At 36.7% G+C, this 16,822-nt stretch overlaps 1 protein-coding gene across 1 annotated transcript in view; it reads left to right on the top strand.

The window, feature by feature from the left end:
• Positions 1–16,822, top strand: part of Lim3 (Lim3 homeobox protein) — a 35,273-nt gene continuing 18,451 nt past the window's right edge. The window contains exons 1-2 of the mRNA XM_066296371.1: positions 1–236; positions 3,986–4,151. Of these exons, the coding sequence (XP_066152468.1) occupies positions 4,004–4,151 (148 nt within the window). The 5' untranslated portion in view covers positions 1–236; positions 3,986–4,003. The remainder of the gene's footprint in view (positions 237–3,985; positions 4,152–16,822) is intronic.

Here is a 16,822-nt window from a genome sequence, read left to right as displayed (position 1 = left end):
CGGGTCGGGGGTTAACACTCTTTAGTGAAATTAAAGAGATCCAACGTAAATTGAGAAATATAGCGTTTACGTATGAGACCGAACGTAAGGAAAAGGGAATTAATGCGGTCCCGTCGCAGGAATCGGGATTTTTGGCACTGACTCGTACACTGATTTTCCCGGGATTTTCATTGACTTCTCCTGTGATATATGAATATAAGGTGTAAATAGTCATTTTTAAATGTGATATACTTAAGGTAAATTTGAATTTTGTCATATCTCACTCGCAACGTCTATGTAGACAACAAGAATTGGGCAAAATTTACTTGTTATAAACCGAATAAAAAAGTCACTTTGCGTGTTCAACTGGCTGATATTATCGGAAAATATCAAACTTCCAAATTCTTAAGATCCGAGTCGAACTTCGGACTATTTTTATATAACTTGCTTCTCAGTTCAATATCGTCCAGGATTCAAAATCTTGATACTTCATGATTCTCAGTTGTCCTCATGCACTGCTTTTATTTCCATTTAAACTATGCGAACATTCGGTTTATAACTATACAACTATTGTGGCTTTTCAAACTTCGAAAAACTATTTCTTATTCAATTTTATTCACAAAAATTTTTTAGTTTTCTTAACATGCTTACAAATGATCACTTAGTTCAGGATTGAATATTTCTTTAGAGATCCGTTATCTAACATCTTGAAAATCGTGCTTTTCTTCGTAAACACGTGGGATCTGCTTAGAACCGGTTTCATCAGTTTTTGATAGGAATTTCTTGGTTCACCTATAAATTTATTTTATCTGACTCGTGAAATCAAAAACGTTTTTTCGATATTTTCTAGTAATGAAAATGTTAAACTTTTACTTGCATTTCAATTCAACTTCATTTCAAAGCTTTTTTCAAGTTAGTTTTCCCCCACCCCTGACAATCCAACTCGTCCGTTCTCTAATTATATAATAGCTATGCGTTCATTCCCAAATTTAATGTCTGTCCCTACTCCCAACTGAAACAATATGCGAATTATTTCAAATCTCCATTTTTTCCAACTCTTCACACACTGCTTAAAACCCGATAAAATATGAATTCCCGCACATATGTGCAGACCTTTAATGTCCCGGTAGCACACGGGAAATACATAACAAGTTGATTTCGTAACGAGTTTAATGCTTTCTCGAATTGTGGTGCCCGTTAAAAAAGCTTAAAAGCATCGTTGTAGGTGTAGCTACTAAATAACAAATTAAATGTGGAAATTCAGCATAGAATGGAAAAATGTTGTCAAGTGGATGAATGATATAAAATAAAAGAGCTACGATGTAGAATTGCGTCTTCTATAATGGAAGACTGTAATCTTCTCTTAAATGCTGATTAAAAAATATCAAGTTTTGAGGGTCAGTTTTTAGGGGATCGAGTAATGCGGGTTCCATAAGGATAGCGTGGAAAACTAACGAATCATTTCAATTTGACACTTGTTACTTATTAAAATTTGCGGCACTAGAGCGTTTAAAGTTATAAAAATTTAAAAATCCAGGTGCGTGATTAGATCTAAGAATAGAAAATTTTAAATAACCTAGTTAGCCGTCGCCTTGGGTTTTTGCAGTTTAGAAGAAAACCCTTAAATTTGGTACGACACTGAATAGTTGGACTTAAAGTGTTCAAAATAATCCCTTTCTCGTCTTTTTGTCAAGCCTCTTATAATCTAGGCCCCGAATCTTGATCATCCTGTAATTCAGTTTCGATCAACAATTTTCTTGTACCTCTTTTGTTTAAACACTAAAAACTCCAACATTTAATTTCAAACAAGTTCAATTCTTGTGAAACATTGCACATTCAACATGTTTTATTTAACTGTACATTCAATTAAGTATGAAATGCTTTAATGCCAACTTTAAACGCGAGCTAATTTAAATAGAAACCTTAACATAGATCCTCCATATTGGTTGATTCGTGGTTCCCACGAAGATCATTCATGAATTTTTTAATTTACATTACGGACCTATTTAGGTTAACAACAATCTTAAATATTCAACTTTCTAAAAAATTTTCCTAATAGTTTAAAAGTATTCCTTTGCTTGCTCTTGTAGCTTAGTTTAGGTTAATGATGAATTCAGCGTAATGTTGCGTGTTAACGCAGAATTAAAATAATGTACATGATCCAGCTGTTTTCTTTGTGTAACTGAATCGAAACGGTAAAATGTTTTCATTATGGGGATTTTTTTCGAAAAGTGAATTTTGGAAAATGGAAAAATATAAACTTTCAAATGTAGTCAAATTGACGTATTAAATTCAGCTTGACTCAAGTTAACACAAAATCAATTAGTTTATTCATGCAGAACAAAAATATTGTCATACTGATTCTGCTTAACACAGGTTAACACATAAGCTAAGAATGTGGCCAATTTCGCAATGATATCACTTTGGAGCAGGGTTTATGTTAACATAAGCTTCAGGGTATTCGCCATATCAGGAATTTATTGCTTTATATAGGTTTAACTGGGATAGTGACAATGACAAAATTTCAACTCTGTATTCAAAGAGCCTTCAGATGTAGCGACCAACTTAAATTTGTATTATTCTGAAACATCTATTTATGATTTATTTCTATACCTTAAAGTCAGCAAACTTAAAATCATTTAGGTTAACACTAATGTCATAATGGTAATTTGCAAGTTCTCCATACACCTCGTAACCAGATTAATAAAAATTCGCGCTTACAAAGGTATAGAAAATACAAATAAATCTTCTATGAAGATTTATATAACACAATGAGGATTCTTTTTCTTCGTTGGTATAGCTTACTTGTTAACGTAAATGCCAAAATCACCATAATATGGGTTACCTTGTTAGATACTTGAATGATTCGGTGTAATGTAAGTTAACACTAACGTTACAAAACCCATTTTTCTAATGTGCTGTATTCGATTCAGTTTGCATCTACACAGATGGACAAAACTTAATAACATATCTTTCCACGTGCTTAAGATGCGTGTTAACGCCATTGGCAAAAATTTTACTATCCAACGGATCTCTTTTGATGCTCAAATGAACTGAACTTCAATTAACGGAAACCTTAAAATATTATCAATAATCCGCAATCTCTTTGAATTTAAAGCAGCTTCTTTTCAGTTTAATGTAGGTTAACCCCGATGCGAGGAATTTTGGGTTCTTAAAGTACACCTCCTTCTGAGTCTTTCATCCAGCACGATATTAAATAGCACGAATTTAATCATTTTTTAAGTTCTTTTTTAAATCAAGTTAATTAAATCAACTAAATAAATAGCGGAGATGTTAATATATTTAACTCAACAAAGATCTTAAAATATTCTGTTCGCACTCTGGTATTTGCATTTTTCTTATTGGAATTAGTTCAGTGGTTTATGTTAACATAGACCTCAAAATTTTGACGTAAGATAGGTCTTTCAATGGTTGGGTAGGGAGCAATAGTTGCCAGTTAACGACCAACTCAGAGAAGACGTGTTCTTCAAACTGAAGTTAAGCTTAGCCAACAGTCAAAATCAGGTCTGCTGAAATAGGTTTGTAATCGACAGCGACGATTTAATTGGTGGTTAGTCTTGACTGCAAGTTCCGCACTTATAAATATTTACGAGCTTCGTCTAATTTCATTTAGAAAAAAATAAATCCCAAATTTTCATCTACATATTTCCGTATATGATTCAATACCGGTCATCGTGGCCAGTTTGCCAAGTATGTAGTACTCGGCTTAATTTACATAAAGTATAAAATTTTACATGTTTCGCTATGTGAGTGTTAACATACCCTAAGAGATATAGGTATTTTTGAACTGATCTCTTTGTGTGCTCAATTCAATTAGCATGGATTAGAAAATATTTTCTTGTTAGAGTGGTTTTTCGTTTCGGTTCAGGTTACCGCAGATACCTAAAGTTCCACTTAACACGTTTGATCTAAATAAGTTAATTTGTGTTAACACAGATATTAACCCTGCGGCTTTTCAAAGGATTTTTTTATCGCTACGTTGCAGAGAGACGTTTTCGAAAAAATGTCAATTCTGGACCAAACTAGAACAACGATGCCTCACATTCCTGGACTTCCACCTTCTTCAGGATTAATGGCACCTCATACCCCCGATGGACCCCCGAACTCTGAGGTTCTTTTGGCCCTATTAGCTAGAAATAAAACACTAGAAGGTGAGTGCTACTCTACATGTTTCTAATTAATATGGAGAATATTCAGCTTGACTACCTAAAACAAGTTCTTCACCTCTGACCTAAAAGCTTCCCTACAGGGTAAAACAAAGGCTTTTATTACCACCTGTACAACAGAGAGCACTAAAACTCAGACAGGTGTGGCCGCACGCAATTTCTAGTTCATCCCCCCGATTTCAATTGCCATCCCTCGGGAATGGCTGCTTTAGCCTATACAGCCGACTAATTTATTTCCCAATATTTCGATGCGTTCCTGGGGGACTTCATTAGGCAGAATTATCTATGCTCAGTTTCATGCTGGATGGAATTGTTCTAACTAATCAATATTTATGTTCATTTGGGAAATTTCCATATGCCTAAACACCATAGGTAGGCATTAAAAATGGAAAATGCCCAATGTATGTAATTACTCCTCGTCCACCCTCAAAGTTTCATCTCGCTGGACAAACAGTTGTCCTTTTCCAAAGACGCACGCTTTGCAATTCAATACTATTTAGTAAAGTCGCGTGTCGGACGTAACGCTTAAAAGAGTCTGCCCTTATGCCCTTATTGTAACTGTTGTCATTGTAACAGATTAAAATCGACTCTACGTGCTCGAAAATGAATTGGGCAGATTTCATGGAACTAAAGGGAGACACATGAAAGGACGCTGTGTACTCAAGTTCTTAGCTCTGAATGAGATGTACGAGGCTATTTGTTTTTCTGTTTGCTGTTAACGTGTTGATTTACTTAACTGGGTTGGTATAATCTGCGAAATGGAATAGTAATGTTTTCGATTATTGCAAAGGGGGTTAGAGATTTGTTATGTTGCACCCTTATGTAAATATGCGGATTGTTAGAAGGAGAATGCTGTGGCGGCGATGTAAGACACTTCTTTAAGACCACGTAGGAGCAGTTGGTAACATGAAGAAATTGGAGTGAAGCGAGGAAATTCCCGACATAATCATTTAAATTCACGGAACATTCTAGAAGCATCCGTTTTCGACTTCGCTTACGTTTATTTCTTGTTGCTAATGCTAAAATCTTCCAGATCAACGAAAAATAAGCATTATTTTTCATAGTTTAGTTTGGTCGATAATCATTTGAAGTACACTTCGTTCATATGTGCAATAGTTAACATTAACGTCCAAGAAGAAGACAATTTATAATAATTTCCCTTGTTACACTCATTGGTGGGCTTGGTCTTCCGTTACGGAATCATGCTGCCTTTTTGGTAATTACGCCTGTTACATTCGCTAATTCAAGAACGTAATATTGTGATCAAAAAAGAAGGTGAATTTTTCATTTAAACTTCGCGGGTATTATAAAATCAGGAAATTATTTGTTTTGTAGGTTGGTAGCGCTGTCTGTCACAGCCATGCAAAGTTTCATGCCAACACAAAAATGTTTCGAACGACTTCAAATGTCATAAATCTATCAGGTCTTGCTCTGTTTACACTGCCCTTTCATAAACCACAAACTTTACAATTCCCCACGGGAAGAAATCTAAAGGTGCGAGATCGGGTGACCCCGGGAGTCACGGAACCGGACAACCCCTGCCCATCCAATGTCGTCCGAACTAACGATCCCGGTTCTGACAGACTAAGACAGAAAAATGTGCAGACGCATAGTCACGTTGCAGCCACATTTGCTACCGAACATTTAATGAGAAGCTTTCAAGAAATTCAGGTTTGAAAATAAATGAAATAAAACAACTCAATAAAATACATTTTCACTTATAACTGTCTTAAAGCATCATTAGGGTTTGAACCTTAGGAAAACAATTTCAGACTTGAGTTCTTATGCTCAAATGTCTGTTATTGCTGCCCCGCTCAATCATCCCTAGAAATCTGATCCTATAATTGTGAATTACCCTGTATAGTCTATTACTGCAGAGCTACATGTGTTTTTGCAAAAATACAAAAGTGAGTTTTTCGATTTTTACTATGCTTGATTTTGTTGAGCAAAAAATGTACATTGAATTTCGTTTGCGAAATGAATATCATGGTGCGGAAACGTCAGGAATTTCGCAGAAGGCTTTTGGTAATGTGGATACGTCGCAAAAAGGCTTAAATGTAGGCCCCAACGGGCAGCATCTGTTGAGATCAAATAATATCACTTGATCACACTTCCACGATGATCGCCAATTGACCGTGATATATTCCTTCATGGTCAACGCAAAACCGGAAATTTTTGGCGTGTACCATAATCTTATTTAGGCCACCCATGAAAATCAGGCAGTAAGTGAGTCAGCAAGTAGTACAGAAGCACCATCATCCTCTTCATGAGCAGCATCATGGTCTTGGCTATTTTGATCATTAAATCCTTTTTGATCATAAGTGATTCTTTCGCGACTAGCCCTAGCGGACAGATATTTGCTCAAAAAAACCTTTCTGCACGAGACACTCTCAGCGATATGGTAAATGGTAATTGGACCATGATCAAGGTGAATCAATTTCCTCGCATAGTTCCAAATGTCTACTTAGATGGCTTTTGCTATTAAAAAATACTTAATGAAGAAATAGATATAGCTGACGGCCCATATTGATCTGAATAGTATTATGAAGTAATTATACAGAGCGTTGTCGAATTTCGTTCGCAGAAGCCTACGGCAGATTCTACATTTAAGTTCGTATAAATTTAGTCCCGCAAACGCTTCGTTACACAGGGCATTCAAATACTAAATATCCTTTCTCTGCGGAACTAGAGAAAACGTCGGATGAGTTTATACCAGGAGGTCTTTAGAAGTTCTGTCCTTTTTTGGCGCATGTGTAAAGCTTTTTATAAATCTGCCAATTCATTTCGAATAATGTCACTTGGAGGGCAAAAAAGGTTTATACTAGTGATACCGTGCGTGCGTGACCGTTTTCTCGAATTTGAAAATTTATGGGCGGTTCTTTTCTGCGCCACCTTGTATATTTAAAACCAACACCGAACCACTGTCGTCTATCCTTATCTTATAATTTCTACACAAAAATGTTCCCAGAAAAGCCCTTCACGTGACCGTGATTTCCCTAGGGCGCATCTCGTCCTCGTAACCAACCTCCTACTCCACGTGTCTAACCGACCGTCAGCACGTGCCTAAAAAAGCCGTAAACACACGTCGAGGGTGGGCCTGGAGCCACAGCCACTTTGACGCACTGTGTAATTATGGGCTTGACGGGCAATCGCTATTTGATCTTCAACTGTACGAGGTTTTAATATGATAATACTGTAGCCAAGACCACGGTCGCACGGTTATTAAATTGTTTTTCGGAGGGGAAGAACCTAAATATTACACTTAACTTTTTGTCTGGCGTGTGAATCTCAGTATCTGGGGGTTAAGGCTGACAAACAGTCCTTGTTTATATTGTAAAAAAGTGAACTTTCTTCACTCGTGTAACACTAACTTAAGAAGCTTGATAGGTACCTCTGCACGTATATAGGGGAAGATGGGCAAGCATCTGTCTTTCACGTCGTTTACATATTTTCCTAATATTTAATTGAAAAACTAGGTGAATGTGGGAAAAAAATTTTGATATTATATTGCAAAAAGTGCGTCTAGTAATGTAACACCTATTCCCGACCCAATTGCCAACTGATTGCGTCACGCACAACACATGTGGACAAAAATACGAAAACTCACCCCCAAACATTACGGTAAAAGCTTTTAAACACCCCAACAACCCTTCCGCCCTCGTGAACACCTCGCCCTCAATCCTTTTAATAAATCATGACCGTGACTTTCGAAAAACAGTTAAACATCACACTGTCGGTCTTCAATTGTTTTTACCGGAAACACAGATTTGCCAAAACGGCGGAAGAACATTGTTCGTTCCGGAAGTGACGGAGGGACGGCCGTGTGTCAACAGTTGGCGCTCTTGTCGACCACGGGATTTCCCCCTGTTGGAGTGACAGTTGGCAGAATTGGATGCGTGGCCGAGGCACGTGACACTTGAAGTGCGTTTAATTTACGCTATTTCCGGCGAATACTACCTTTCAGGATATACGGATATTGTCTAGTCTTTATGATAAGGCTTCTCGGTGAGCTATTGGAAAGTTTAGGTACCGATTAGGGCGCTGCGAAACGTCAACAAACCGAAGAAAGTCACGAGCATGATCTCAAAAGGGTGTATGTGTCAAATGTCATGTCAGAAATATCCCATCACCACGTTTGCTTTTTGCCCAACAGGAACCCCCTTCAATTTTTACAGTTCCCAAGTTATTTAAATCCAGGTACCGTACTGTACGTAGCGCCCTCTAAGATTAATCAAAAAATTAAGTAAATATTTCAATTCAAATCATCACTGATACTGCTAGTATCCAGAATTTCGTCAAATTGGCCTGTTAATGAACAAAAATATAATCAAAATATTTATAAAAAAATGTTTTTCCCTTAAGAACCAAGCCGGTACGGACCCACGTTCATATGAACTTTTTATCTTAAAATTAGGAAAAATTGAAGGTTTCACTTATTGTTTAAATTTATGTAACGTGAGGTATTTGTAAATTTTATTTCAGAGAAAATTCGGATAAATATACAATGCAACCCAAAAAGAATTTCGCATATGATCCAGGCCAAATTCTTGTGAATTTTGGTAAATTTTGACTGTGCCTTCAGAGTACGCTTCAGAAATTATGAGAAATGACGTACAAATCAAAAAACAAATGGCTGTCTACAACTGTCAAATTGTAACTTTTTCCAAAATCTACCATTATTTCTCAAAATTTTGGAAAATCACAAAGGAAAAAGTTTCTCAGTTTCTTATTTTTTACCCAAGTATTAATTTTCATCTTTCTCGGACGACTTTCATTTTCTAAAATTTTCGGTACTCCTGCATTTCTGAAGTATTCGAATCCATCGGCAATCTTGTAAGAATAATTACAGTATAACAAAGTAATTGTCTGAATGTGTGTTAATTAGTTAAAGTTGTAGTAAGTTCCAACTTTCGTTGAAATGTTTTCAAGGTCCTTTTATAAGTTTTGAAGTTCCTTTTAGCTTATAAATGATATCTCTTTGGAAAGGGATATACGACAGCCATATAATACATAATGTAGCCATTTTACGCTGATATTTATTATATTTATGTCTATTTCTGTGTCAATAAACTTTAAAAAAATACCATAATATGAACGTTTTCTTTATGAACCAGGTCAACCTTGCACCAAGGCATACTTAGCGTCTTTAATGAATTTTACATTTTTTTGCAAAATATGAATTTTTTTACAACTTTGACTAATGAATACTCATTCAGACAATTACTTTGAAATACTGCCATTGTTATTGTCAGGTTGCTGGTCGATTTGAATACCTCGGAATGGCAAAAATGCCTAAAAAATATGAAATGAAAATCAGCCTGAGAAGGTTGAAAGTTGCCACATGCGTAGAAAATAACAAACTGAGAAAGTTTTTCCTTTGTGATTTTTCAAAATTTTGAGAAATAATGGCAGATTTCGAACGTTTAAAAAAATTTCAATTTGACAGTTGTAGACGGTCATTTGTTTTTCGATTTGTACGCTGTTTCTCATCATTTCTGAAGCACAACCAGAAGGCAAAGTCAAAATTTATCCAAATTCGCAAGTAAAAGAGTTCCCCATATGGTGCGGACTTTATGGGTCACTCATACACCATAGGAAAGTGCGCGTGCCAAGCCAAGATTTGAAGATTTTCCTATTACTTTATTAAATTAAAACTATTATCAAATGAGAGGAATCTAAACTCTCCCCTGAGGTAGGGGCCCTCAAAAATATTGGTATAAGTCCCTTTGGTTTCAATAGGCTTCAGGGCTTTTTACTAGAATATAGAATAACATATGTAATACCAGGAAGTCGAGGTTTCTATGAGCCGTAGTTTAGTGAAACCTGGCTGTATATAGTTCCTAGTAGATAACTTGATGACTTTTCATTCGAAGCTCTTTAAATAAAAAAGGCTTAATATGAGTTAAAACAATGAGAGACCTGGTAGGTAAATGCCTTTTGGGTCAGTGAAGATTGGCTCAATCAAGACCAAATTTAAAAATTTTCTGTATTTTTTTTTAGCCTAAATTTTCCTAATTATTATACATTTTTCCAATTATTCTACATTCTTAGCCCTTCCAAATTACAAAAAAAAAATAAAAAAATTTTATGCTTATACATTCCTTATTTAAACCAACCGCAAACAAAACAATTGTTCAGTTTTTACCTGAAGTTTCTGCATCTCCGGTAGTTCTAAGTATTTAATGATCAAGAATTTAAGTTAATTTTTACATGAGTTTCAACAGTCTAAATTTTCGTTTAAACTCCATATTTTTATGTCTATTTTGGACCAGTTTAGGATCAATTAAAGCGAATGGAACAGTTAAGCTGCATGTCATTTCAAACTTCTTGAGTTAAAACTATGATAAGAATATAAATTGAATCATCAGTTTTCTATGGCCCACATTTACTAGATCCAGATTTTTTGGACTTGCGCACATTCGTAAACATAAAAATCTTAAAAATATTTAAACTTCGTGTGCATGTGTTCCGTACATATTCCTTAATCTGATCGAACATTCCCCCCCCTACTAGTGACTTCATGTATGCATTTATATTATATATAGTATAGTGTTTGAATACTATAAAGATGGGAGCTTCAAAATTGGGACTAGATCCATATAGGATATTTACTTACTATTCTAGTTTACTCTATAGGGCGGTATTAGAGTTTGAGGCTATAGAAAATCGATTTCGATTGTGCAAAGCTTTTAAGTTTATTAAATTCGGTAAATCCACCGTGCATTGGGTCCATTATCCCTTTTTGTTGGATTTCAAAAGCCATATTTCCGATTTTCTGTTACTTAATATTACCTAGTGACATGCAAATAAGGAATGAAGAAAGACTTAGTAGCTAGAGAGAGGTCTGAACTGTCTTCAGTTCGCTGGGTTATATATAGTTGTTTTGAGGATAACTTTGTCATTTTAAGATAACTTATTCCATAAATTCCTAATTAAATTAAATAGGAGCGTAAAAAATCCTTCCCTATCTCGGTATCAAAGTAGATACAAGGCGTTCCGGATTAAATTCGGTTTGGTACAGATTTCCCATGTGAATCCCTGAGGCTGTGTTCTTGTATTGTTTGCTCTTCCCGTTCGTATCGATCAATTTTCAATTTGTTTTCAATATTTAATAAATTTTGATGGGCGACTGAGGGAGAGAAAACTAGGACGAAAGGTGAAATATCCTTTTTCTTATATAAAATAATAAAGATCCTGGCGATGCAGAAAAGTTGGCCAGGCGCAAGATCTTCGCTTTTACACGAAACAGTAAAGATGTTCGCGATTTTCTGTCGTAGAGTCATAGATCAATCTATCTAACTCCCATATGGCGAATCAAAATGACTCAAAATCGCCCCTTTTGCATTAAGTCACTTTCGGGTCTTCCCAGGCACGCGACTGTCATGTGGTCTGTGGCGACGGCAGCAGGAAAAAGCCTGCACTTGCAGGACTTGCTGCTGGTTTATTCAATTTTCCTCGACATTAATCTTGATTAGTCGATCTGGTTGAATTGCGAACTTGAACCAGAAATTTACAGTCGATGGATTAGGGCTTAACGAGAGTAAGTTTTTCGTCCGATAGTCAATTCTGGACAAAGCTAGACCGAATGCCGTGATTCGTTAGAGATATTCTGAGCGTTTACTTTGTGAAGTTACGAAACAGCAATTTTACAATAAACTCATCTAAAAGCTCTGGAAATGAAGAATTTGACCTGGAACTTGAAAAGACCACTCAGCGAGATTTGCCGCATAAAAAGGATTTTATGAATATTTATGTGAATTCGACGGTACTAATTGAACTATCATAAGTCCCCTTTCTTGTTATATATAACCGAAAGGAAATCGGGAACACCCCTTACCCCACTTTAATCAATCCAAAAGGCATAACGAGAAACAATAAGCCGAAATACACGCGTCACCAAGTTCACTTGCTGATGTCTTTCCGAAAGTGAAAATTCACCCTTGGGGTGGATCAACGGGCAAGTGTTCTCCAGGGCAGCATTTAGGACGTTTTTGTTTCTATTTACATTCCTTTTGCTGTTAGCGAATTATTACATAAATGTATATAAACTTGTGTCTCATCCAGACAAACTTAAAAAAAAAACATGATTCGAGGTCCTTTAGGGAAAAACTAGGAAAGTCCGAGCAAATTTATATACACAAGTTTACACGGGTAGCGGTGTCGTTGGTCAAATTTTAATTTCCGACCATTTTTGGTATGGGCCCTAATTTTGGAACTTCGGGTCTAGTATATGCGCAGTTCACCCCTGTATAGACTTTGCACCCATATAGGTACAGGGTCTGAGGGTTTCTCTAAGCTGTCATTACACAGCTTCAATCAGTGGACTGGTGCATTGTTGTGAAAAGTCGCTAGAAGCGGGTTTGTTTGATTAGAAAAGCCGGTCCCGTTTTGTCCCTAATCATCGGTTCCAGCAATGAATGGATTCAGTCCGATGAAAGACCATCAAGACCTGCCTTCCTTTCATCTCCCGATATAGAAATGTTATGGACAAATGTTCGGGTTTGGGATATGAAAGGGTGTATTTTGTTCGGGGGAGTTGCCATTATTGTTTAATAAGGTGGTTTCATTCCAAGTCAAGTTTCTTCTTGCAGTGACAAAGTTATTGGAAGATCAAAAGGGACGCAGAAATGGAGCTCTAAACCGACTGGATGTCTAAGCTGGGGAATATTCCGGAATATTCAAACTACAGAAAACGAACTGGAAACCGTCTCTTCCCATTGATTTCTAATTGGTTTATGCGGTAATTGAGCCGCTCTCTAGAGGTTTCCGCATTTTTTTCTGTACGTTTATCAATCTCAATTTTGACGGGAAAACGCAAAATATACAATATACAAACTGTATAAAAGTTTATTTCAGGTATTGCTCGTTTCGTACTAAAAACCTGCATTATTTATATTAATATTTTCGTTATTTGTGGATTCGTAATAGAGAGACAAAAGGGTGCTGATCAACGTCCGTCCAATTGAGAACCCATGACTTTATTGAGGAGACCGATGATTGAAATTGACTCACAACGTGCACGACTAGATTATTCTGTAAGGGGTAATTTTTCAGCGATACAGATGATCCATCATCTGTTTCATATAACTTTTCAGCTTTCCGTGTTACGTGCTCTTTTAAATGTCCAAACCATCTGCCGGTTTTCGTGATTCACCCACAAACACGCGCCAGCCATTTGGCGACCACCTATCTACCCATTCGATCATAAAACTATGAAAACGTTCGGCGTTTTAACTTTTTTATGATATATTTCATAGAGAACATACATCATATTATACGATTTTGTAAAACGGCTTAATGTATCGGGTCTGTGTAAACTATTCAAAAATTTCTTGTCATTTTCGAGAGCTCGCATCGCGGAAATGCTCCTTCGACAATTTATATACTGAAAAAATTGTTTAAATCTGTTTCTTCTGGAATTCGGCCCGAATATCCGTCGACAAAAGCTATTTTTTGCAGCTCGATCTTCGACCTTGATCCCAAAAAAAAACGGCCCTCCAAGACCTTTTTAATTTATTTTATTAACGCTGTTTAATTTATATTTTTATTTATGGACTTCGCCTAAGGCATTGCCGAGACACAGGCCCTCAAAAGTCGCAGCCATTCTTGCCGCATCGACATTTTCCGCGAGGAATTTACCTTTTAGGTAAACCAATTTCCCTGCGGGAAACGTAAGTCTGAAAGAAGTGAATTAATTAATATTCAGAAGCTGTAGAAGAATCATCCAATCCAAACAAACTAATTACGTCTATCAGTTTCAATTATCTTGCTAATATAACGGAGTGTATAGGCAGATGGTCCCCGCGGGGGGCGCCTGGTGCACCCCTTTTTAGAGGAAAACATCCACCTAGGGGTCTCAAGTGCCCGTTGACTGCGAATTCTTGTTGTTTCATCTGACTGTGACGACTTGATGGGGGGTAAACCCCCGCACATATTCTTTACGAATCATTTATTTATATATCACGTTACATCGAGAATTAACCATGATAACTTAATTTACCACTTATTTTGCACTAAAAGTTAGGTGTTTTACCATGAACTAACAACTGCAGTTGACGTTGGCCAATTTTACAGAGATCAAATTTCTATCAACATGCACCAATCAAAAATTCTTATGTGCATTTAGATACAGAGTGAAACAACTAAATTGGATTAACTCCATACCTGCACATATTAGCATATGTGGAAAAAACACTGGAGCGCGTCAGTTTTAGGTCCTAAAATTACGTTCCATAACTTAAAAATTTTATTACTAAATTAAACCCCCTTTACGTGACAACTGCAACCCCCAAAATTTTAAATGGCAAGTTAGCACGTATCACATCTAAGTGGAAGACCTTTCCGTTCTCTATCCAAACCTGCTATGGCTTTGAACCTTGCTGCAAAGAATCATAAAAAAAATAAACTCATGTAATCGACGGCACTCTCTGTAATAAACTTAAAACTTAATAATTAATACCAATTTCGTTGTTGATAATGCAGCAAAGCAATTTTTAAAATCCATCTCAGCCCTTCACGAGGGGTTCAAAATGAAAGCCTCGAGGCCCTTGATGGAACCTTAACCGTAAACAAGAATGTCTCCTAACGTTCATCAAAGTTTGACGTGTAACCGATGTAATCATAAACGTTATTCTTCCTTTTAAGCCAAACAGGTCGCATGGTTGGATGTGTACATCGTAACCTTCACACATCGCCATAGGAAGAACTCTGATGGAGCAAGATCAGGTGATCGTGCTGGCCGTTCAAGCGATCCCCGGTCTCCTATCCACCGATTTGGAAACGTTAGGCCGGGGTACATTGAGATTAATTTTTGTTATTTCACTTCATTACCATTAACGAAGTGAAATTAGTAAGTTTTCAGTTTGTTGTCGATCATTTCGTAAGTTACATTTACGTATTGTCTTTTTACGTAACCGCTAGAAATTTTGAATGAACAATGAAAAGACCTCTTGAATGAGGTATGACAAACCCAAACGTTCGACTTAAAAATTTGGGGGTTGCAATTGTCACGTAAAGGGGGTTGGATTTAGGGATGACATTTTTGCGTTAGAAGATGTAATATCAGAATCGAAAATCGACGCTTTTTGTTTTTTCTTCGCATATGTATGTCGCAATATACAGGTATTGATTTTATTCCCTTTGCCCGTTCGGTCCTGTATATAAAAAGCGAGATATGTCTCTCGGTGATGTGGAATTTGCCGTGTTCACCACATAGATTTTTTAACGCTAAAAAATCAGCATTGGAACGATCCTCCCCTCAACAATTGATAATATAAAGAAGACCCAGAGCGTACATAATGTGAATTTATCGATTCGGTACACCACCACCCAACAAACTATATCGCTGCTAACCCCTGAGGATTTGGTACAAACTGTTTGTCAATTCATAAAGTAAATTATAGAATACAGAGTACGCCTCCAAATAAAAGTGATTTGAAAATTAAAAGTGACTTCTCGCAAATTCGAGAAGTATAAACCGTATAAACACTCAATCATTGATTTCCAGCACTTCTCGTGGTCGTTTTACTCTTGGACGAAGCCATATTTGAGAGAGTTAGATGCCCAGATACAGATGCTTTTAGGTTTCGTGTTCATTCAGATAATTGCTAAAAACTATGTATTGCAAAAACTCTCCATTAACCGGGTGCGGTAATACACCCTTAAAACTGTCCGCTATTTTGTTCTCCCTGTTGTGTAAACTGCCTGGCTTTCCACCCTAAATTATTATTTCCTTTGTACTCGCCGGTCTATGAAGCACACAAATCCCATTCTAGACACATCGCGAGATGGATAATTACGCGTCCGGCGATTAGAATATGCTTGCCAGGAATCAACAGGAGCCTTTGTATTGCCGGTATTGTGTTTATACTAATTTTAATTCTGTTTACCTTCCTTATTAATTTGGTGGTTTCCTTTTTGAAGTTTTTGTTTGCTGATCAAAATTTTCGGTTGTCGGTCAATATTGACTGGAAAAATCAGAGAAAGGATCGTTCTGGTTGGTTAGTGGTAGATATGCGGAGTCATGAAACGTTCGATTGCCGAGAAACAGGTGCCGTCTTCGACAGGGTATTCCGGGAAGAAAAGGATCTTTTCGGCCTTCGTGCAGAGGGTCGAAATAAGAAAAAACATCCGACGTATTGTGCGCCGAAGCTACTCAGAGGCAATTTGCCCTTGTGATCCACAAATTTTAACTTGTGAAAAGTTCTATTAAATGCATCGAAATTCATGCAAATCACATTTAATTAAAAAAATTTGCTCATTTATAAAAAAGCTGTGGAGGATTCTTAATGTGAAGTTGTCTTTATCTAACGACTGGTACAAAATGTATATGTATGAATGTGTTGCTAATTGTAAATATAAAAGTATGTAGGGACCCTTTCTCAGATGGGAAGGGTCATGAAGCATAAGCGGCTTGAGGTCGGTACTAAACCGACACTACTGGAAGGTTTATTAAAAAGTTGCAGGATTATTATCGTGCGACACTGATTGTCATTCAGGAATTTTTTTCTATCAGTATGAACTGAGTCACAATCAAATAAAACATATTTTTTCGCAATGTTTGATATTGTCGAATCGATTCGTGAAATTGTTTCCTTTAAGGCTCCATCACCGCCTCCGGGAAAGTACAAGTGGCAAACGATTGACTTCTTAAATCT

The sequence above is a fragment of the Euwallacea fornicatus genome, chromosome 25 (assembly GCF_040115645.1).
Source record: "Euwallacea fornicatus isolate EFF26 chromosome 25, ASM4011564v1, whole genome shotgun sequence".
NCBI classification, from domain to species: Eukaryota; Metazoa; Arthropoda; class Insecta; order Coleoptera; family Curculionidae; genus Euwallacea; species Euwallacea fornicatus.
Note: the sequence above shows the minus strand (reverse complement) of the source record. Positions and strands in the feature narration are given on the sequence as shown.